Raw genomic sequence first — 25280 nt, 5'->3', positions numbered from 1 at the left:
ATGTGCAATTTTACTTATAATTCAAAACATAGCTAGAATCCTAACTTTTTTATATAAGATTCCTTACATATGGAAGCATATAAAAGCAATAGGTCTCTTCTCTGAACTCCTTGGGTCTTTGTGTGCCTGTGTATCTATACAATTCTTCTGACATTAACCATAAACCTCTTACACCACAGTTCTTTTTTCATGTGCACTTGGATTATTGTCCTGACCATTTTTTTAATATTCTTTAAGAATATCATTCTGTGGTACGACTGTAGCTCAAAATTTCAGGAGAGATATAAAGTGTGTTGAATAGGCAGATAAACCATTTGAGGATTTTCTAGGGAAAAGATAATTCAAGGGAGACATGAAATTATTCTTTTGCTAGTACAACAAAGGATGAGAAAAATGCACAGTCATTGAAACACATTAACTTTTCTTCCCGCTACCATCAAGCATCCAGTAATGTCTCTGACTCATATGTGTGTAACAAATAGAAACCGCAACAAATAAGAATGAAAATACTGGATCATGGGTTCGTTTTCAGAGAGTAATGGCTTTGTGACTGTTTTTAGGCTTTCATGTGTTTTGGGAAGTGTGGGGATAAAGAGGGAAACAGTCAGATTAGGATTATGCAGCATGAGTCATAGAGAGAAGGCCCAAGTTGTTATGCACAGTGCAGTTTGGCAATGGCTAGATGAGATGTGAATTTTTTTTAACTTCCTTTATGTTTATTTTAGAGAGAGGAAGAGAGAGAGAGGCAGAGTACAAGTGGGGAAGAGACAGAGAAAGACGGGGAGACACAATGTGAAGCAGGCTCCAGGCTCTGAGCTGTCAGCACAGAGCCAGACGCAGAGCTTGAAATCATGAACTGCAAGATATGGACGTGAGCCGAAGTCAGACGCTCAGCTGACTGAGCCACCCAGGTGCCCCAGATATGAATCTTATAGCAGCATTCACAGCAAGGGTTTACATGTGGTGAGATGAAGGGATTTTGCAGATGACATTTACACAAGAAATCTCAGTGTGTACACCTGCAGGCTGAACATGCAGTAACTAAAGCCAGTAGCTACTTGTACCTATCTAAGTTTAAACCCAAAATAATTAAAATTTTTAAAAATTTAAAATGTAGTTTTTATTTGCACTAGACACACTTCAAGTGCTCAGTGGACACATGCAGCGAATGGATAGTTTTAGACTGTGCAGATACAGAATATTCCCATCATTGCAGAAGACTGTCGCATAGTTCTGACTAAAGTACAAATAACATGCGGTATTTTTTTCAGATTTTTCTGTCTCTAGAGCCTATAGTTTTTCAGTTAGTACGAGTAATTGTTGGGGGTGGGTCATCAAGAAGACCTGATTGCTGTGAGCTGGACCCAGCAATTGGAGGTTCCTTACCCACTCCCCATGTCCTTGGATTATGGGGTCCACTTGCCTTCCCTGATCCCAGAGGCTGCTCCAAGGACATAGCCTTGAGATAGTGATAAATGGTTGAGACCATCTGGCAGGAATATGTGACTGAACCTAGTTAAAACCTCTATGCACACTTTTAAGATTTCATGGGCAGGTGCAGAAAGCTACTCGTCTTGCAGCCACCCAGGACAAGCCTTGAATGTAAGTTTCTTTGCTTCTTAAAACTTCCATCTACCAATCTGGAGTGACTTCTTTCTTCAGTCTCTCCCTGCCCTCCACGTTGTGGGGCCAGTTTCAGATTATACTTGGAAAGCCCCTGAGGTGCTTGCAAACCAACAATAAACCAGATATATAAATTATTTAAATGAATTGCAATATGTTCAGTTACTTACTGTAAAAGTGGTCCTGGTAGGGGAACCCCAGTGGATCAGTTGGTTAAGCCTCTGACGCTTTATTTCAGCTCAGGTCGTGATCTCATGGTTCATGGGATCAAGCCTCTCACCGGGCACTGCACTGAGAGTGCTGAGGTTGCTTGTGATTCTATCTCCTTCTCTCTCTGCTCCTCTTCCACTCGCTCTTTCTCTCTCTCTCTCAAAATAAACATTTTTTTAAAAAATGGGTCACAGTAAAATTTTATATTTTCAGAGAATATGTAAAGAGCTTTCAAGTGTTGTTAGAGTTGAGTGTAGTGGATGTGGTGACACTGAATTGGGCATTAAACCTTTTTGAGATGAGAAAGGGCATTGAGGCAACAAGAACAGCACAAGGTTAATGATGAAAGACATGATGAGCTAGCGAAAAAAGGTATGAAAAACAAAATATTCAACTAGGATTTAGAATATAGGAGACAAATGTACAATTCAGGAGAAAGGTGGATTAACTAGTATAGACTTAAAAGTTTTACAAGACATTTTATTTTCTGAGACATTCCTTCAAGCTGGAAACACAAAGTAAATATTTACAGAGAAATATTTGGAAGTGGAGGGTCTTGTACAGTGGATTATTTCTATAGGCTTATAGCTCCCTGGTCTTGGTAAGTGTTTGGTGTAGGGCAAACTTCAGTTTTATTGGAACTTGTAACTCAACAATTATTCCGGGAAAGTGTGGTCAGAAGTGGGGGCAGAAATTGTGTAATTTCCAGAAAGAGCATTTGTTCAGTATTTCACGTTTTTAGGATAATAGTTTTTCAAATCCTACTGTTTAGATTACTAAAAAATAAAAATAAAAAATCTAGTTTATGTCCTTTGGGTCTTCTAAAAGTTTTTACTTTAAACAATGGACATGTTATAAAGGACAGAGTCATTTGTTCCTTGGGAAGATAACTCTCACATCCGTGTGATATCAGATTGAGCAAGAGTTTGGTAGAAAGAAAAGAGGAAGTAAATTCTTTAGGAGTCTGCCCCAATAATCAGGGAGAGAGGGTAAAGTATGTACCTGGATAAGAAACAGTAATCCTTGAATCCTAAAGAGGAAATGAGGCTGTCTGAAGAAGGAGCATCAGATTTAAAGACAGAAATGTGAAAGAATCTTGCTTTAGAAAAAGTAACAGTGAAAGAATTCAGTGAAGACAGAAGACCAGGTGTGAAGGCATAAAAGGTTATTAGCCAGAACATGAAAGTCCATGTGAGAGAGGTTTCAGAGAAATGAGCTGTTAGCAATCTCCAAGTTCCTGAGGAATTTAAGGACAACCCCTAAAGGAAAAGATTTAGGGATTTGTACAACACAATGACTGCTGAAGCATCTTTGGTAGAATTGGATGGTTGCGGTTTTATGGCTGATATAAAGGGTTATTTAGGTTGAACTGGTAACAAATTAGATGACTATTTCACTCTCTTTTAGTATCTCCAATACATGCTCCCTCTCTTGCTTCCTATTTAAATAAAAAAGAAGCCATCCGAAGAGACATTTATTTTTATTATCTCTTTATTCAAGAATAACATTTAGTGTTATATTAATTTCAGGTGTAAAACATAATGATTCAACAATTCATTTTTTATTTTTTTAATGTTTATTTATTTTTGAGAGAGAGACATAGCATGGGGTGGGGGGGGAGGGTGGCGGGCAGAGAGAGAGGGAGACACAGAATTGGAAGCAGGCTCCAGGCTCTGAGCTGTCAGCACAGAGCCTGATGTGGGGCTTGAGCTCACAGACCATAAGATCATGACCTGAGTTGAAGTCAGGTGCTTACCAATGATTCATCAATTCTATACACTTCTCAGTGATCATCAAGGTAAGCATACTTTTAACACCCTTTATTTATTTCACCCATAATCTCCCACCCCATCTCCTCACCTAGCAACCACCATTTTGTTCCCCGTGTTTAAGAGTCAGGTTGTTTTGTCTTTTTTCCCTTTGTTTCTTAAATTACACATATGAGTGGAATCATATGGTATTTGTCTTTTTCTGACTGACTTATTTCCTTTAGCATAAGACTCTCTAGGTCCATCCATGTTATTGTAAATGGCAAGATATCATTCTTTTTTATGGCTGAGTAATATTCCATTCTGTATAAATACCACATTTTCTTTATCCATTCATCTATGGATGGACGCTTGGGTTGCTTCCATATCTTGACTACTGTAAATAATGCTGCAATAAACACAGAAGTTCACGTATCTTTTAGAATTGGTGTTTTTGTTTCTTTGGCTAGTTAGTGCAGTTAGTGGATCATATGGTAATTCTAGTTTTATTTTTTTTGAGGAAACTCCATACTGCTTCCCACAGTGGCTCCATTAATTTGCATTCCCACCAAAAGTGCACAAGAGTTCCCTCTTCTCTACTTCCTCTCCAACACTTGTTATTTCTTGTGATTTTTATTTTAGCCTATCTGGCAGATATAAAGTGATATCTCATTGTGAATTTAATTTGCATTTCCCTGATGAGTAGTGATGTTGAGTATCTTTTTAGGGGTTTGTTGACCATCTGTATATCTTTTGGAAAAATATCTATCAAATTTCTCTGTGCATTTTTAATCATATTATTTGCTGTGTGTGTGTGTGTGTGTGTGTGTGTTGAGCTGTAGAAGTTCTTTATATATTTTGTATATTAACTCCTGATCAGATATATCATTTGAAAATATCTTCTCCCATTCGTTAGGTTGCCTTTTTGTTTTTGTTCATTGTTTCTTTCCCTGTGCAAAAATGTTTTTTGTGTTTTGTTTTGTTTTGTTTTGTTTGTGTGTGTGTTTTGGTGTATTCCTAGTACTTCAGTTTTGCTTTTGTTTCCCTTGCGTGAGGAAAGATATCAAGAAAAATGTTTCTATGGCCAATGTTAAAGGAATTACTGCTTGTGTTTTCTTCTAGGAGTTTTATGGTTTCACATCTCTCTGTTAGGTCTTTAATCCATTTTGAGTTTATTTTTGTGTTTAGTACAAGAAAATGGCCCAATTTCACTGTTTCACATGTTAGTTTTCCCAGCACCATATGTTGAAGAGATTGTCTTTTACCGATTGCATATTCTTGCCTCCTTTGTCATGGATTAATTGATCATATAATCACAGGTTTATGTATGGGTACCCTATCCTGTTCCTTTGATCTATGTGTCTATTTTTATGCTGGTATCACACTGTTTTAGTTACTAAGGCTTTGGTAGTATATCTTGAAGTTTGGGGTTGTGATGCCTTCAGCTTTGTTCTTTTTGAAGATTGCTTTGGCTATTTGGGGTCTTTTATGGCTTCATACAAATTTTAGGATTATTTGTTCCAGTTCTATGAAAAATGTCTATCAAAATCTATTTTGATAGATGTTGCATTATATCTGTAGATGTATTTGGGTCATATGGACATTTTTAACAAGAGTGGTTCTTCTGATCCATGAGAATGGAATATCTTTCCATTTTTTTGTGTCATCTTCTGTTTCTTTCATCAGTGTTTTATAGTCTTCAGAGTACAGGTCGTTTATCTCCTTGGTTAAGTTTATTCCTAGATAGATCATTATTTTGGACTCAATTGTAAATGGGAATCCTTCCAGCATTATACCAAACATCTGTCTGCTTTAGTATTTATTTTCTTTTCCTTCTTTCTTGTTACTGTAGATGAACTGTCTAGTCTTCTAATAGAAAACTACCGTCCATTTGTGCACTACGTGTCATTCTTTCTCACCTACCCAAGAAGATCATTTCAACAACACAGTCTCTTTTCTATTATGCATTATCAAACCTTACCATTTTCCCTTTGCACTGTTTCTTCCTCATAGGTTATATACAAAAGCATCCTCTTTGACCAATGTCCCTACCAGTTGCCATGACAGTCCTTCCCTTCACTTTACAGAAGAAAACCTTGAAAGCAATGTCCACTGCAGTCTCTGATTTCTCTACCCCCTTTTTTTTCACTTATAACACTGTTTTGAAACCATGGTTATCCAGGTCAACACTTCTAAATTATGTACTACCTCTATATTCAGTCAAGAGGGGCCACTTCCATGAGCCCCACAACTTAGAAATCCCTGTTCTGGCCCTTCATGTCTGAGCTCACCTCCCACAGAGGAAGGAGTTCATAGGGCCAAGGGAAATGCCCACCTGGAGTCTATGCTCCTCCTCTAGACCACATTCCAAGAAACCAAAATCCCATAATTTCCTGCTAAAATCACTCAAACCCACTTCAGGATCTGCATGGGCCTCTTTCTTGAGTCTGACCCCTCAAGAGTTGAACACACCACTAGTATACATATCCCTAGTCCAGAGGGATTACCAAGAAGTAGCTGTTTGTATGTTGTTAAGAGAGCTTGGCCAGAGCTTGCCTGTGCAAGGGTTCTGTCATGACAGAGCTCAGAGTTAATGGTGGAAAGAGAAGAGAGGCAAGATCTTCATTCTTTCATATTTTGGTATTAAAAATCACTCAGTGGGCTAAATTTGACCATGTCTTTTCACAGCACTATGAAGTTACTGTTTTTTTAAGAGGAAGAATACTTTTTTAAAAAGTTGTTAGCTTGGGGTCCCTGGGTGGCTCATTTGGTTAATGCTGGACTTCAGCTCAGGTCATGATTTCCTGGTTTGTGAGTTTGAGCCCTGTGTCAGGCTCTGTGCTGACAGCTCAGAGGCTGGAGCCTGCTTTGGATTCTGTCTCACTCTCTCTGCCCCTCCACTGCTTGCTCTCTGTCTGTCTCTCTCTCAAAAGTGAATAAACACTAAAGAAAAAGTTGTTAGCTTGATTTATAATAAATATTTAGATGTGTAGTATGTGTGCTGTGAATAATATTCTGGCTTGGAAATGTAAGATTCCAGGTAGGCCTGACTGGAATCAAGGATTAATTTTCAGTATTTTTTTTTCTTGACTTGATGAGTAGCATTTGACAGAGTGAATCACTCCCATCTCATAAGACCCCATGCCTTTCCTTGGCTTCTAGGAGGACAATAGTGGTTCTTCCAATCCACGAGCGTGGACTATCTCTCCTGATCAGGAGATATGTTCTCCTGATACTTCTTCCACGTTAGCAACAACTTCCCAGACTTCTTTAAATTACCTTGGATACAACCTCTGAACCTCTTTTCTATCTTTACATATGCCCTTCATTATATCATCTACTTTTGAATGTTTTGAATGCCATCATCTGCTGATGAGTCTCAAATTATATTCTAGCCAGAATTATATTCTAGCCAGTCCTACACTCATAGACTCATGTATGATGGCCTGCTTGAACACTTAATATGGCTAATAGCTATTTCAATATATGATATTCAAAAATTGAGTTCCTGGTCTTTCTAAATTTGTTTGTTTCACAGTCTTTCCCATATCAGTACATAGCAACTGTGTTCTTACAATTATTCAGGCTCCTCTATTTCTCACAAACCCTTCATCTCTCAAACCTTGTCAGTTCTACCTGTAACCTGTATCCAGAATCTGACCATTTGCTACCGGGGTCATAATCTAGTCTTAAATCATGTTGCTTTTCACCTGATTTATTGTGAAATTTTCTTAATTAATTTTCAACATGCTATCCAGAATTCTGTTAGTCCTGCAATATTTTTCCAGTATCTGAGAGTAGCTCCTGAGCTAAACTAGGAGCCTCTCAATAATCTGGACCACCCACCCCATTCCTACTAATTCTGCTTTATTCTTCTACCCACCCATAAATAGCATGTACTTACTCTATTCAGCCATTCTGGTTCTCTTACAGTTCTTCAGTTACATTAGACAAGTGTCTGCCTCGTGGCTTTCACACTTACCATTCTCTTTGCTCAGATTTGTCTTTCTCCAGATGTCTTTGCTTTTTATTCCTCATCTCTTTGATGTCCTTGCCTAAATGTTACTGAAGTGAACACTTCTGCTGCACCACTTGGAATTCCTTTCATGTCTGTGACACTTGTTCTTTCAGCTACTGGGAGTGTTGGCAGCTGAGTCCCTCCTCAGGAATTGTCCTTGACCAAAAGGAGCTGTATTTCCCAAGGCTTTATTTAAGTTGTACCTGAGTGCAATTCAGGGGTTTCCACATCCAGTGATTGGAAAACCTGGGAATGTAAGGGTTCATCTCCCTTCTCAGTTATGAGTTGAAGAGTCATTCTAGCTAAAGACTTCTTACAGGATCAGCTGAATCCCCTCTTGTAAATGCACTGTAGTTCAACCATTCCTCTTGCTAAGTTTTTACTCTTACTCCATATTGGCATATCTGCCAAGGGTATTGCCCGCTGCACTTTGTCATGTAAATCTGTCTGATTCCATTTCCAGGAAACTTAATCTGAGAGAGTTGGTACCAGGGGTGTTCCTAAGAAGCACACTCTAAAATGGCATACTGGAGAAAGATTACCTACCCCACACCCTCAACCTCTAGCCAGCTGAACAATTAGACCTCCCTTTGTTGGTGGTAAGCATATCACTGACAGCCCTTGGCTTTAGTAGCAGTTTACTTTATAAAGCTTTTCACCTGGGATGGCATACCAGTGATAGACAATGTATAGGCAAGCAAAATCTTAGTGCTTGAGCTAAGAAAAATAGATATTGTAAGGACTATAGCTGTGGACTATCTATTCAACCTCTAGCCAGCTGAACAATTAGACCTCCCTTTGTTGGTGGTAAGCATATCACTGACAGCCCTTGGCTTTAGTAGCAGTTTACTTTATAAAGCTTTTCACCTGGGATGGCATACCAGTGATAGACAATGTATAGGCAAGCAAAATCTTAGTGCTTGAGCTAAGAAAAATAGATATTGTAAGGACTATAGCTGTGGACTATCTATTCACTGGAGACAGACAATGAAAGGCCAAGAGCAATTAATCACCAATGTAATGCAAAGTGCAAAAGCCACAGATGCCTTGTGCTGGATAAAAAGAGTCTCTCATATCATGTAGTAAAGCGTGGAAAAAGTGATGATCAGGTGTAGGACTTAATTATAAGAATAGGAGAGTTCCAAAGAAGATTGTATTTTCAACCTTGGCAAGACTACTCCACCAAAATCAAAGTTGTCATTGGAAAGAAGTGAAACTCAGAGACTTAGAATAGCAATGCCTGGTCTGATGCATCAGAAAATCTTGAATCCTTAGATCTGGACCCTCTGGGCTAGCAAAAGTGGTATACTCATCCTTTTAAAAGGCTAGTACTCCCTCTTGCATGGCAATAATGCAGAGGCCTTTGTCTTATAACATAACGTTCAACCTATTGAAGATTTACACCCACTTCTCCTAAAGACCAATAACTATAAATTTGCTTCCAGGGAAGCTCTGGACCTGCATCAGAACAAAGAGCCCACATACTGAAAGAGCTATAGAAATTAACCAACATATATAAAAACTAACCAACATGTATATGGAATACCTATACATATGACTGGTTTCTAATGATACTAGATCAAAGGAAGGGAGGACATAAAGTTGGATAAAGGAAAGGTATCATACAAAAGCTTGTTCCTATGATACAGGGTGCCAACACCCGGGAGATGGTATTAACATGTTTTCTAGGATGGCTCTTAGCAGACCAGATATAGTGTTGTCCCATGATAATGGTAGAGAAGGGCAATAGGAGGCTTAGAGAAGTTGGTGTCCTACACTGGATAACCAGTCAGACTTTAAGAAGTGACCAAAAAACTTTCTATGTATTAAAATAATGAGAAAAGCTCTAGTGAAGATTTCAGCATTATTGAGATAGTTCTTTATAGGCAGGGGTTGATTATTAAAAAATCAATTACAGACCTAGGCTTCCTCAAATCAATAGGAGTAATAAGATCCCAAAATAAGAGAGACCAGGTTTTAGCACTTAATTATGAGAACCAAAATAAATTTAATACTGTAATGAAAGTCAAAGTCAGAGTGGCAGCCAGGAGACATTTACAGGCAGAGACCTATGAAAATAGTTAATAAAACAGAATGTTCTTAAAGCCCAAATAAATGAGCAGGCAATATGAGTATTGCTCAGGTTAAACAACCAGAAAAATCAAGGGTATTCATTAGGAGGATAAGAGTGACTGCTCTCAAAAAATGTTATGAACCCTTATTCTATTTCTATACTTGAGCTACTTCTCAGAGCCAGTACCCAAATATTGAAAGATCCCCATGAGTGAGAAAACTTCAACACCATGCCATATTATAGAATGAATGTAATATGGGGTCTGAGTGGATCTTGATACTCGGGGACCAGCAGTAGCATAATGGCCATCATGCTAGAATGGAGACATATGGAAACCAGGTAATAGATGGTATCCTGGACCATATCAAGGTGGATCCACTGGATTCACAGACTCAGCCAGTAGTCATTTCTCAAGTCCCTAAATGTATAATTAGAATGAATATACATGGCAGTTGGCAAAATCCTCATATCACGTTTTTGGTTTATACAGTAAGGGTTAACACAGTGAATATCAAACGGAAGCCTGTGGTACTGCCCCACTCAGTCCCTAGCTGCTATGGTCCTTAAAGAAGGCATACTAGTCCAGTCTTTGTGCTTCATTTCAATATAAACCTGAAGGACCATGTCAGCCTTTGAGCTCTCCAAGCTGAGTTCTCTGCTGCAATTGCATTGCAATATAATTTCTCCTTCTGACAATATTGCTTCCTTTACTCACTTACATGGATTGTTCCAAAAAACACTTTCTAGTAAGCTTTTCGCATGTGTTTTTCATATTAAAGTCAGATTTTAAGAAACAAACAGTTGGACGTATGGGGAGGGGAAAGAAGAGAGAGGGAAACAAACCATAAGAGACTCGTAAAGATTGAGAACAAACTGAGGGTTGGTGGAGGGGGGTGAGCTGGGGATGGACCAGATGAGTGATGGGTACTAAGGAGGTCACTTGTTATAATGAGCACTGGTGTTGTATGTAAGTGATGAATCACTGAATTCTGCTCCTGAAACCAATATTGCACTGTATGTTAACTAACTAGAATTTAAAGTAAAATTTGAAAAGAAAAAAAAAGTCAGATGTTAGCAAACGATATAAAATTATTACCTTTTCGTTAGATCTTCCCTGGAAAAGTTATATAAAATTATAATCTCTCATCCTCACCACAACTCCTATACCCCTTGTGTTCATTCTGTTTTATTTAACACTTGTCACCATCTGTAAATCTATGTACTTTAAATACTTATCATGTTCATTGTCTGTGTGAGCCCCCATAGATACTCACACAGTAGAATTTAAGCCCTGTGAGGTGTTATCTAACTTGTTTATTGCTGAATCTCCCGTGCCTGGTACATAACAATCATTGAATATATCAATTGTTAAATAAGTTCCTGCAATTCCAGAGGTAGTATTTCATACATGCCATCATGTGAGAAGGAAAATCATGCATTCCCAATATGGAGCAAAGAACTGTCAAACATCATATATCTATCAATTACTCACTATTCACCAATTATTTCAATAAGGAAGATTTTTTTCAATGTACTCTTAGTTAGGATCTTGCAAACAGAAAAGAAGCAGAGGGCAAGGTCACTGGAGAGTATCTTTCCTAGTTTGAGGAAGAACAAACTGGCCAGTAGCAGCTTCCTCTTAGGAATTTGGAGAGTAAAGGATCACCTCGTGGGTGATAGTAGTTGTGAAGTATAATGGAGAATATACATACACATAGTAGGTTATTTTTTAGTGTTTATTTTATTGAGAAAGAGAGAAAACAGGCACATGAGCAGGGTAGGAGCAGAGAGAGAAGGGGACAGAGGATCTGCTGCTGACAGCCCAATGTAGGACTTGAACTCAAAAACCGTGAGATCATGACCTGAGCTAAAGTCAGATGCTTAACCGACTGAGCCTCCCAGGAGCCCCTATATATTAGTTTCTAAAAGAAGAAGTACTATGGAAAAGTCATCTGTGGAAGAGCAAGATATTCCTAGTGAGGAAATAAAGCATGTGTGAAAGCTAAGTTGGGACATCTAATTAGGAAAAATGTAAAATCCCAGCTATAATAGAGAACGTGTTATGAGAAGTAATGGGAGATATATTTGGATAGTTGGCTAGTGCTAAGTAGATTACTGAGTATATGGTGGCAGGATAGAATAACAATTAAGGAGTTCTTGGATTTTGTATCAAGAGGAGTATAATAATGAAATTTGGGCTTGAGGAAATGTAACCTGGCACAATCAGACAAGTTACAGTGGAATAAGGCAGAGACTAGAATCAGGAAACCTAAGTAAAAAGTGGTTGTAATAATTAGAACTGAAGTGACTGAGAAATAAGATGAAGGAAGGAAGTAGTAGAAATGTTACATTAAAGAGACAGTAAAAAACATCTTAAACAAGATCAGAATTCAGGACAGCAAGTAGCCCCTTAGGAAATAATTGTGAATCTCATCTTTGTCAGTTAAGCTTTTATCATTTTTTATTTCCAATAATCGTTATATATAATCATGTTCTAATAGAAAAAAAAGAACATATAGAATAATTAAAGGTAGAAGTCATTTCCAATGAATAAAAATACCTACTTGTATTACCTCTGAAGACATAAGAGCTGCTTAATGCTGGTATTGTAAACTTATTGTACTGCATGAATGCACTAACTTGAAACAGTAAGTTTTGTCCTATTCCCTCAAGATCACAAGACTCCTCTCAGGAAGTCCCCAAAGATGTGAACTCTCTGTTGGAGATACCATGCATAGAGCTCCCAGAAGTGCACATTTGAGTACCATTAGCAAAGGAGAGATGGTTTGCCTCAAATTTCATGGGAGTATACAAGGATAAAGGTCATTGCTAAGGCAGCCAGGACTCAAACCACCCAGGGACTCAAAGCCTGAAGTCAACACCTCCAATAACATGTGGAAACAAAATAAGGAATAATACAGATTTGTATTTACAATTGTATTCACAACTTCCAGAAGGAGCTGAGCCACTGAAGTCGGCCACATATCACATTTTCAAAGGAACTCCAGCTTGAAGCCCAGATGATACTGGCAAAAGAGACATCTACAGAAACATTGTTTGAAATCTCATCATGAAAAGCAGGTGGGGGATAATTGCATGTCATCCCAAGCTAGATGTTGAATTATAAATGTAAAATAGTGATTACTCAGCCTTTTTAAAGACTCATATCCTCTTCTGAAGATTACATAGAGATCATGACCAGAAATACCAAAAAAAATTATTCACCCCCTACAAGCTTGTGATATTTCAGGGAGCTTTTAGAGCTGAGGACTCTCTCTGTACTTTACCTCAAGTCAATTTTCTTTTTCACAACCTGGTTCCAAAAGACGATATTCCCAGTCAGGTTGATGCTGTGATACAAAAAAATCAAAAAGCAACAAGGTTCTTAGAAGTCATTCTCAATGATTATTCTAAAAGACCATGATATTTCAATACAATGTCTCTCGCTTCCGGGGTGTGTGGGTATATCTACACAGAGCAATCTCTCTCTTTCAGCTGACTAATACATAGAACTCTAACATTATAGTGTGTTGGATAGCTTTAGGTTTGTTTTCAAGAACAAAATTTTTAGCCGCATTTTTTCCCTGAATAAAAAGCATCTCATTTAGTTACCTTTTCCCATTGTCAACTTTTATCAATTTTCTCTCACTATGAGATGAAGTTTAACCACCGAAAGGGAGTATACTAATGTTATTTTTAAGGCTTAGAAAAAAAAAGGTAAATGTGCTAACAGTTGTAATTGTATATACTGACACTATTTCAGACCAAAAGTGAGCTTTTTCATTCATTTTTTTTTGAGACACTCTAAAATTTCTAAGGTGTTGAGATAGACCCACATTGAACCTCGAAAAGGAGCCCTAATCGTACAGTCACCTTAGCAGAGTGAAAGAAATAGAAAGGACTCCAGGCCTCAATTCGTTAGCAAGAAATAATTTTTGATCATTTCCTATGGCTAACACTCTGCCAAATACTGTGGAATACATCAAAGCTCGTAAGCTCTTGTCCCCACTCTAGTGGAATTCGCTATTTTATTTTCAACATTTTCTCAGGTCCAGAAAGCGATAATCCGAAGTGCAACAACAGGGCTAATAGCTGTATTAACAACCCCAGCTCATTAGTGAAGATGTTTCCCAGGTCCCCAGGGGAGAAGACAGAGAAAGGAACGTTTCTCTTCTCCCGGACTCTTCCCAGCCTGCCTCCCCTAAATATAGACACACCTTGATTTTTACATCAAGCTTGTTTTAGTCACTGATGAAAAATTTACATAATAATCTCAACGTTAACGACTAAACATTCTGAGTTACAGAAAAGTAGATGTTTATCATTTCATACAGTGCAGAAAGTTGTATACAGTCCTGAAAGAGCTGCTCAGTTTAAGTTAATAACCTAGATAGTCTTAGTAAAATGTACACTTTTTCAAACCCAGGTGTGTCCCCCCCAAAAAGTTGTGGGGTATATATACTTGAATGCAAATTATATGATCTTAGTTCATAATTGTTATAAAACATACAAGAATCGTGTGTATTCAAGGTACTAAATGTATTTGATTTTGATATAAAAACAATAGGCAAAAACACATTTATTTTAATATTTGTTATTTTGTATTGCTGTCAGAGTGAATTCTGTGTTCACTGGTGAGTATAAGTAAACTAAGGGGTGCAAATCTTGTTCCTTTGGGGCAGGCTCTTTGCATTGTAAAAGCAATACCACGTGATTTGCACAAACCCTTGCATACCTACCTTTCCAAATCTTTATACTATCATAACATGGCTTTGGAGAGATGAAAGGCATGAGTTTTGACTATGCTTATGTACCTTCAGCCTGATATTTTATGTGAAAAAGTAAACAAATGAGGAGTATGTATGTAATTTGGAAGCCTAAAATTTCCTTGTTTTATGAATATGCAAAACCCCACCTGTTCAAACTTTGCACAAGAACTCGAAAGAAGACTAGCGCTGACATGTTGATGGATTGACTGTCTTCTACCATTTCCTGGTTAGGGCACATTCACAAATCCCAAAGTATTCATGGAAAGATTTGCCTGCTGTCACAGAGGGCCAACTCTATTTATAATGTAGATAGATAGATAGATAGATAGATAGATAGATAGATAGATAGACAGACATTGCTGTTAAAACCAATTAGTCAGTCTCTCTGTCTCTGTCTCTATCTCTCTCTCTCTCTCTCTCTCTCTATATATATATATATATACACACACATGCACACACACTACCTAACAAGTGCTTTATGCTTCATATAAATAAAAAGTTGTACAACATAATCTAATCTTTGTCCCCAACCTTGCAGATCTCAAGTGCATGACATTTAGTGGGGTAGTTAAAAGGCATGGAACATATTTAGATGTATGTACTGTTTTTACTTTTCAGGAAGAACCAAATTGCCTACTGTTTCAAACAACATTGTTTTTTTATTTCCTTGGTACCAAATCAATAAACATCTTTCCAGCACAACAGCTGTTGCTTAATGGCCCCAAAGACTTAATGTGCTGCCTAAATTGAACACAGTTCAGTGTCTACACCAAGTGGGCCCTCAAGTACTGTTGATGGATTGGTTTTCTCACAAGCAGTAAAAGCTCCTTTTATAGAGATGGATTCAATGAGGTTAAAATCAATAATTTAAGAGCAATGTGTGTTGAATTCTATGTGGCAATACAACAGTCTGTATAAATATAAGAACTACATTTAGAATTGTAATTTAAATTAAAAAAAGGATGTCTTCTAGTTAATACTAGAAGATTCCCAACAATTTTGAGTGATAATCTAAGCATACAAGAGTATAAATTTGGATGATTCAGTATAAATATTCGGAGAGTGATATTGGAATGATTATCTAGAATTTGAAGACTCAAATATATGAAGATACACGCTTGTTGGTTAGTAATAATAACTTTAAATCACAGTAATAAATATTGCCTGTTAGTGAGAGACATCCACTTGAACTGTTCACTGCACACTAACTTTAGTGTATAGATTTCGACCATGTTCTACATTATTATACACTATTCTTTAAGGAAGATGGTCATTTAATTTGAAAGCATAATGAATTTCCTCCTCTGCTTCCAGCTGTACAACCACAGCGATGTATGGGTTTACCCTTAGATCAGGTGATAGTTCATAAAGTATCTCCTTAGTCAAAGCGGAATCTCAGAGAGTGAGGGGATGGGCTGTTAGGAGCCTCAGCAGAGCACTCCTTCTGCAGCCTCTGTCCAAGCCAGAGCTGTGCTGTCCGTTTGAAAAAGTTTGGGCAAATAAACTACCCAAATGGGAAGCGGAATTAGTTCAGAGAGCAAGGAGTCAGCCAAAAGATCAAAAGAACTGGAGAAAAAGCTTCAAGAAGATGCGGAGCGAGATGCAAGAACTGTAAAGTTGCTGTTATTAGGTAATTTTTTTTTCTTCTTTCTTTCAAAATCCTGGTGTTTTCAATTATGCTATATTTACTTCCCTCAACTTTAATTTTAGGTATATTACCACATGGGGGCTTTATTATGAATACATGTTTGGAAACTTAAATAGGCTTTAAATGTACTCTATAAATGTTTACTTTTTTCTTTAGGATTTACTTTTTTTTTTTTTGTTAAGCAGAGACAAATATTTCTGAGATAATTAAATTCTTCTTTGTCAATAATACAATTTACTATTAGTAAAAGAAAACTCATATGAATGTATTATTTTATCATACCCTAATCATTTTCTGAATATCAGTTATTTAATATTGAAAACAATCTTTTAATTATAAGTTATAAAGAGTTAGGTTATTTTGTTTGAACAGAAATATGTTGTTTGATATCAAATTTAACATGTTATTTAATTACTTTTGCTGTTAAAACCAATTAGTCTCAATTTATTCATACAGTTAATGGTAAGGTACTTTAAGTTATATTAATAACATTGTTCAGATTTCTGAATATTGGCTGTGATATTGTCTGTATATTTGTAAATTACTCCATTTAAAGCCTTTTAGGATGTTTATATATTGATTCAGCTCAGGAATTATGTTCCTTCTATATTTTTATCTTCTTAAAACTCAGAACAATGTTTTACCAGAACTATAAAGTAAATGTTGGATGAACTGAATGAAAATCTGTATGCTGCATATTTTTTTGAACAAAAAAATCTAACATGTAGTGGTCGCCACAAGATAAATATGTTTTTGAAATAAAAATAAATAAGACCTATATAAAGAAATCAAAACAAGAAATGTAATCAGTTATGTATTCCTCCTGCTTAAGCACAAAAAGACTTCATTTTATTCAGAATTGTGTATCTTTCACACAAAATATCTTTATCTTAAGTGCCCCTTTACTGTGTCTCATTTGCTCCCAGTGGCAAGAGTGTCTCAGAAACCAAACGTGGGAGATCCAGCAATTGCTCCTCAAAGAAAAGAGAATGTTCTCTCCCCTCATGCACAAGTTCTGTGGCCACAGCACTTGCAAGGAACTACCGAGGGGTTGGTAACTTACAAGGATGTTGGGGCCAGTTCTTATGAAAGCAGCAAATATACTTTTCCTCACACTGCAGAGCATTCTCTGAGTCTTTGATCAAGACTAAAAGTAATGTGGACATAGAAAAAGCAAATAAAGGTTGAGGGGGAAAGCCAAGCATTCCTACAAATGTATTCAGTGTCCCTCTTGTACCAAGAACAGTGGTATAAGACTAATGATAAAATATATTTAAAATCCCTATGTTTGAATAAAATTTCAAAAGAATAGACATATTCTCAATATGCCAATTAATTTTTTTGTCTATAAGAATATTTATTTATTTTTAATATGATTTATTGTCAAATTGGCTAACGTACAGTGTGTAAAATGTGCTCTTGGTTTTTGGGGTAGATTCCCGTGGTTCATCGCTTACATACAACACCCAGTGCTCATCCCAGGAAGTGCCCTCTTCAATGCCCATCACCTATTTTCCCTCCTCCCCAACCCTCCATCAACCCTCAGTTTGTTCTCTGTATTTAAGAGTCTCTTATGGTTTGCCTCCCTACCTCTCTGTTTGTAATTTTTTTTCCCTCCCCTTCCCCCTATACTAATTAATTTTAGATTGAAGTGGTTGGGTTAGATCAAGAAGAGAGGTTAACTCTTGAGGCATGAACACTATTTCATCTTCTACTTTCCCAAGGCAATCATAACTTCATAAATTCAGTTCCAAAGTTATCATACACTATGTATGGATTTATTGGGTTCAAATGGTATGTGAACTGAACTTCTTATTTACACAAGATGAATCAGATTTTCAAGGCTTCCTCTTCCACTTTACTCCAAACATTTAAGTTTTTTTTTTTTTTTTCTGGACTCTGAGTTCTGTGTATGATCATTCAATTGTCAAGTTCAAAACAACAAAGTTTTGTAACAACTCTGCTTCAATTCTTATTTTTGACTTGAACTCAAATTCTCTAAACTATAATTTTTTATACAAAATGTGCCTCATTAAGACATAAAAGTATTCAGTGGAACTAACCTAAACCTTCCTACCCTCCTACCCTCAAATCCCCTCATGAATGAAATGTTTAATTTCTCCCATCTTTGAAAAAGATTCCCATTCATCGAAGCAGTCCAAACAACAGCTTTTAAGTTTACCGAGTATATATCATGTGGGACTAAACAGTTAAGCTTTGGTAATGATCAGATTCTGATCTAACCCAATTTTTGTAAAAAATACAAGTTGAAAAATATTTTTGACAGAATCTATTTGTTATACTGATCCTCTTATTATCCAATAAATTCTAGGTGCTTAAGGACATAACACAACTTACCAAATTTAACATGTGCTGTTAAGTAGATGTACCATTTGGAATTACTGGACACAAGATTTCACTGAATTTAGAGCTATCTAATAGCTATTTTACAAATAAAGGATCACCTTGCAGACAGATTCCCTCTTCATTATGCCTTTCAGACATTTAGTAAAATTACAGAAGAGATGCCACATCTTTTTCCTTACCAAAAACTAGGCTTCTAGAAAACAGTGGGGATGACTCAAACATTCATGGATGGCACACATGAGAATTACTATCAGAATAATAATGTCATGTGCTTTAAAAAAAAATCAGCCTGTAAACAAGCCCCAGAAAGAGTACATTTTAATAAGAACAAATTCTAACGAAGAATATGTTCTCTTTTGGAGAATTCCTTAGTTAATTTTTAGAGACAATTTACAAATGTTTGATTAAACTTCATTTCTATTCAAAGGAGGTACCTGCCATTTAATTGTAGAATCATTGTGGATTGTTCCCATTTTTTCTATGTCCCTCTCTTTATATTTTACATTAATTTCTTTTGTACTTTTTTAGATTCAGAGCTCAGTGGGAAGTATAAGGAAAATTGGCTTTGCTTTTTTTTTTCATGTTTGAAACACTGTCACATTCATTCTACAATTTTCAGTTTTGATACTAAAATTAGCTTTTAACCAGTTATTTTGCACTATCATGGGCTATTCATTAGTTTTCTTTTAGATCTAACCTGCTTATTCTTTATTCTTCTATGTGCTATGTTACAAACATCACATAATTTTTTTAATGGTGGTGTTGGGTTTTATTGTTTAAAATATTAATGCAATCATCTGACTCTTAAAAACATAAACTTGAAAAGGGTCCAAAGATAAAAGAATATCTATTTTAAATGTGCTTATGTTTACTTAGCTAATCAACTTTTTCAAATTTTCCAAAAGGTCCCACTTATTCAACAAATGGATATTTCAGAAGGCGTGTCATTTTTCTAGTTTGACAGTGGAAGAATTATAATGCTGACACTGTCTAAAAGCTTGTTACAAAATAATTGGTAAAATAAAATATGCATGAGAGAATTGGCTAAATCATCTGGCAGAATGGAGAGAATATAATTCCAAATGAATAGAATGTGTTTTGCAGCCATTTGCGATAAAAAATTGATTTAATATTTTCATCATATGTTATGCTTTTTCCACATCTCTGAGTGACCTCAGGCTAGTCACATAACTTCAGAGAAATGGAGGGTGTCAAAATATTTTATAAATTGTAAAAATCCAGACAAATGTGATTTTTGTTATGTAACAGATTTCCAAAGCTGAAATAAATTGAATGTCAATAAATGTATACAATTTTTCTTTCTTTTGGTTTCCTTTTATGTACGTTAAATCAAAATTCTTATTTTTATTCTTTTTTTCAAGTAGGTCTTTATTTTTATTTAAGTATCTCTAAATATGAGAGGGAGATTATGCAGGAAACTGGAGGTATTCCCGAGTCACTGGCTAGATTACAAATTCATCAAGTGTAAGAAATTCTATTCTGAATTTCCATTACACCAATAGAGTCAATGCCTGTCCATGGATGTGATCAGACAAACAGATCCCCTGGGATCATTACTTTAAGATCAACCAATAAATTTCTTTCTGATCACTAGTGATAAGTGAACAAGAGGTAGGACACATTCCTAAATCATGTTTTCAATTTTTGCTTATTCAAATTACAGCCATCCTTTCCTTGCTCTAATAATGTGTTTTTGTCTCAAAATATTATAAAATAATTTATTTTATGTCTAAGGATATTCAATCTTGTGGACGCACAAATATTTTCAAGACAAATGTTTAAAATTATTTTTCAGTAGAGAGAAAATAAGCAGAAAAAGTCTATTTGGGGAGTTTCAAATTTTCTCCAAAATGCAGTGGACTGTTTGCACCATAACAATTTCAAAGGCAAGGCCTTTGTTGTATTTGTTTACAAAAAATGCAAATGGCAGTATCAAAAAGCTTTGTGTAATGTCCATTCATCCAGCAGGCAAAGAGAACTTCCACAAATGTTTTGCATATATTCGATTGTTTTAGGTTAATTTATCTTACATAATCAGCAAATCTTATACATAGACTCAAGTTTCCCACATAAGAGATGCAAACCATTTATTAAGGCACTCTATATTAGTCAAATGATGGTTATTTGTTAATGAGATTAAATAATCTGAAAAGGACTCCTGTTAACTCGAATTTAGCAGAACCTCTCTAATAATATTGCAGAACAGTTTTATATTCACTTTTTTCATTCAAACTGAATTATTGATTCAAGAGCAAGCAATACTGTATCTTTAAAATCATTTATATAAGCACTATGAACAGCTAACAAAAAATTATTAACCCCTGCATAATCTTTGAGAGAAAGGAAGGTCATGAACATCTGATGGGACAATGACCCCATGATACATTTCACATGCAATATACCTCCCTTTAAGATTTCAGACTGAAGCTCAGAATCCATCTGCTTATCTGTTTTCTCCAAGTACTAATGTCTAAATACATCAGTGTAGATCTGAACCTACAGAAATAGGATTCCAGGTGAAACTGAGGAAGAGACCCATCAAGACGCAAAAACACCCATTTTGTTTATTAGATCCCAATGCTTTAAAGCACATTCCACAGCTTTCATTCCTGCCACAGTATTTTACACTCAAATAGAATAAATTTGCTACTTAGAATTGTTTTTTTTTTTAAGATATCTGAAGGTTTCCATCTCTGACCAGCATTCTATGTTCTATTGTATCTCATTCGTTTAGACACTTGCTGAGTTAGTTCTTCGATTTCGTATACTTCCCTGCCCCCTTCAATTAGAATCAGCCATTTTAGCTGTGTTCCTCTGACAATTCAGAAATACCCTGTCCCTTTAATCCTCTGCCTTATTGACATTCACAACTTCAACTTCAGAAAATCCCTCAAAATTCCCCATTTACCATTGTCTAACATGCTGGAGTCAACCCTTAGGGCTTATCTAATCCTGACCCCCATGCATACTTCCAATTTTCGTCATTTCCACATGTAGAATAAAACGGTATCTCCTTTTCTGTTTCCTGGCTGACAAATTTCTATTTTGACTTTAGCCGGGCCAATAATTATTCTACTTATTCTTAGTTTTTTCCTATAATCCTCCAAGGACATCTGTTTCTGGATACCCATTATCACTTTGACCTAGAACTGTTCCCGGCTCCCCCACCTCACTTGAGATGAACACCCACATGCCAATGATAGAACGTTGTCTCCAAATCTCACTGAACTTTTGCTTTTCATTTTAAAGCTGGGGCGCCTGGGTGGCCCAGTTGGTTGAGCAACCTACTCTTGATTTCAGCTAAGGTCATGATCTGATTGTTCATGAGTTGAGCCCTGGCATCTGGCGCTGCACTGACAGTGTGGAGCCTGCCTGAGGAAGGTCATGAACATCTGATGGGATAATGACCCCATGATACATTTCACATGCAATATACCTCCGGTTAAGATTTCAGACTCAAGCTCAGAATCCATCTGCTTATCTGCTCTATCACTCTGCCCCTCCCTTGCTTCTTCTCTCTCTCTCTCTCTCTCTCTCTCTCTCTCTCCCTCTCAAAGCAAACAAATAAATAATTTAAAGCTAATTTTGGCCTCTGTGTTGTATATTTTATCCTTTACCATATCCTAAGAATTTTGCTTTATGATTTATTGTTTCTGTTCCGTTTTCAAAATTCTTCTCTTACTGCCTTCTTCCTCTTGACATATGTATTTCTATTAGCCTGAAAAACATTGAGTCCATAATCTCCCTGAATTTACTGTACATAAGTATATTAAAAAAAATATTTTTATACTGGAGCACCTGGGTGGTTCAGTGGCATCTGCCTTCGGCTCAGATCATGATCTCACAGTTCCTGGGTTTGAGTCCTGCATTGGGCTCTCTGCTGTCAGCACAGAGCCTGCTCAGGGGCCTCAGTCCCCCTCTCTCTCTGCCCCTCCCCCACACAAGTGCTCATGCACTCTCTCTCAAAAATAAAAACCGTTTTTGTATTGAAGCGCTTCTTAAAGTAGTGTTTGCTCTGGCTTCTATTTTCTTACACTCCATATTCTCTTCAGTTAATTATAATCTCACCTGTGTATCTTCCTCTCTACTAAAACATTATTTCCCAGAGCCCTGATAACCTCCAATTCTCAAAAGTCAGACCTCAGTCACTCTGCATCTCTCTTCTTTCTTCATCCTGTAACTTTGCAATACCCTCAAGTGTTTTATATCCCTTCCTTCCTCGCTTATTGAGGCTTGCTTCTTCTCCCCATTCTTTTATTTTTTTTTTAATTTTTGAGACAGAGAGAGACAGAGCATGAATGGGGGAGGGTCAGAGAGAAAGGCAGACACAGAATCTGAAACAGGCTCCAGGCTCTGAGCTGTCAGCACAGAGCCCAATGCAGGGCTTGAACTCAGGGACCGTAAGATCATGACCTGAGCTGAAGTCGGACGCTCGACCGACTGAACCACCCAGGCGCCCCTTCCTCTCCCCATTCTTAAGTGCCTTCACTTATCAAGGTTTGTCTTGGGCCTTTGTGTTTTGCAATGTCTACTGTCTCTTAAGGACCTTGCATCAGAAATTAATTATCTCCTCTGGAAGAATGACATTAATATATTTCTTTTTGCCCATGTCTTGATCAATATTTGCAAATTTCTTTTATTTATCAGCAGACTGATTGCATCTTGGGAGACCTTAAAATTATTTTTCATGTTTATCTTGTTGCCTATTTATCCCCAGGCTTTGAATTTTATGAGGTTCCCCATTATATTCTTTCCCATTTTATCAACTCTGTATTTCAATCTTCTTTAACTCCTTTGTGATCATTCTCTGCCCGTTGCCCTAAGGCAGTTTTGTCACAAAGTTGAGTTTTATCTCTATCTCACAGAATGTGTCTCATATTTCTCTTGTTCAACTGTTTATTGTTTTCAATCTATAAAATCACCTCTATGAGATAGATATTTTCATTATATAGATAAGAAAATAAGAACTTAAGAAGGTAATTCAGTTTTTAAGATCACAAATTAGTTTACAAGAAAACAAAGCCTTTTATTCTTATCTGTGTCAGTTGTAAATTATCTGTATTCTAAGATGTATGAAAACAAACAACATGTCAGGTTTTATTCTTCATTGAATTCCTTTGGCTTAGCATAGGAATGCATGCATGCATGCATGATGTGAGTATGGAAGAATGACAGAATCAGGATCTAAAATATTTCTGTATATTGTTCATAGTGTCTAAAACATAGACATACATTCGATATGTGAAAAAAAAGCCACATCATTCCATAAAGAGCTTGTTTCTTTAAGTCAATAGGAAGATACTGGTAGGTTTTCAGAATACAAATGAGAATGATAAACACTTGGATTTCTTTTTTTTTTTGGTCAAAAACCATCCTGACTATACTATGAGACAAACATTTTATGAGGATGATTGAGGTAGGTAAGCCAATATTAGTACTATGCAAATATTTGATGAGATTGTAAATTAAGGTGGAAATTACAAGTTTGGAAGTATGATTTGAGGGACATTAGGCAACAAGGTGAAGAGAACATGGTGGCTGACTGCATGTTGGTTTTAAGTGGGAGGAATGATTAAAGGTGGAATTGAATATAATGATCATTTTATTCATCAGTATGGGAAATACAAGAAAAAAGATTAGATTGGAGAAGATATGAAAGGACTAATAATTTAGGACATTCAAATGTATGATATTTGTAATACAATCAAGTGGAGATATTTATTAAATGAATATATGGGTCTGGAAATTAGGAGGGACAACTCAAGTGAGTACTAGAGATTTGATATATTCAGTCCTCTGTTTTCCTTTGCTCAATTATCAACTATGTATAAAATAACCATGTAATTAACTAAGGCCTTAAAAAAACTCTATTATAGAAAAATGTGTGTGCATGCCTATTCCACAATTAATGAAAGTTTAGACAGTTTAGGCCTGTTTGGGGAAAACTACATAATTCTGCATTTTAGTTTCTTCCTTTTTTAGCCTAAAATGTATATTAATAAGAAAGATGAAATACTTTTTAAATACTTCTCAAAATCCAAGAAGGCTCATGTAATCTTTTAAATATTATGTTTTAAAACAAGTATAAAGTTGGAAGTATTTAAATAAAATTTCATTAGAAAAGATAGTACATAACCACAATATTTCTCACAAGTGAAAATGCTCAGTTTGCCTGCTAAGGTATTTAGGAATTTTATGGATTTGTGATGCTTATTAGTATTATATCACAGAAATAGTTTTTCAGACACACTAATAGTCATAGAAATATATCTGACACCATATGCTCACTGATGTGATACACCAAAAAAACCCAGTATTGCTTATGCTGAAACATTAACATTGAATATAATCAGATAAATACAGAATATTGAACTATATAAGAAATTATCCTGGACTTTAGAAAAATGCCAGTATCATGAAAGCAAAATAGAAACAATATAAAAATGGAAATGTTCTAAATTAAAAGAATTTAAATGGCATAATAACCAAAGGCAACATGTAAACTTTGGATCTGGGAGCCAAGAAATATATGGTATGAAAACATTTTTTGGAACAGTCAGATAAACTTGAACATAGAGTGTATATTAAATAACACTTTGGATTAATATAAATTTTGTCAAGCATGAAACTAGTATTGTGATTTTATAGAAAACAATGATCTTATTCTTATAACATGCATTCTGAAGTATTTATGGGTGAGGTGTCTGCTTTCAAAAGGTTCAGCAAAACAAAGGATATTATATAATATAATATAAAGGATAAGCATATAATATATAATATATAATATATATATAATATAATA

The 25280-nt window shown here is 36.1% G+C and overlaps 1 protein-coding gene across 1 annotated transcript in view; it reads left to right on the top strand.

Moving 5' to 3' along the window:
* The first annotated feature begins 15954 nt into the window (after window positions 1-15954).
* Window positions 15955-25280, top strand: part of GNAT3 (G protein subunit alpha transducin 3) — a 59405-nt gene continuing 50079 nt past the window's right edge. Inside the window, exon 1 of the mRNA XM_047849913.1 lies at window positions 15955-16072. Within this exon, the coding sequence (XP_047705869.1) occupies window positions 15955-16072 (118 nt within the window). The remainder of the gene's footprint in view (window positions 16073-25280) is intronic.

The sequence above is a fragment of the Prionailurus viverrinus genome, chromosome A2 (genome assembly GCF_022837055.1).
Source record: "Prionailurus viverrinus isolate Anna chromosome A2, UM_Priviv_1.0, whole genome shotgun sequence".
Taxonomy (NCBI): domain Eukaryota; kingdom Metazoa; phylum Chordata; class Mammalia; order Carnivora; family Felidae; genus Prionailurus; species Prionailurus viverrinus.
This window is presented reverse-complemented; position numbering and strand designations above follow the sequence as displayed.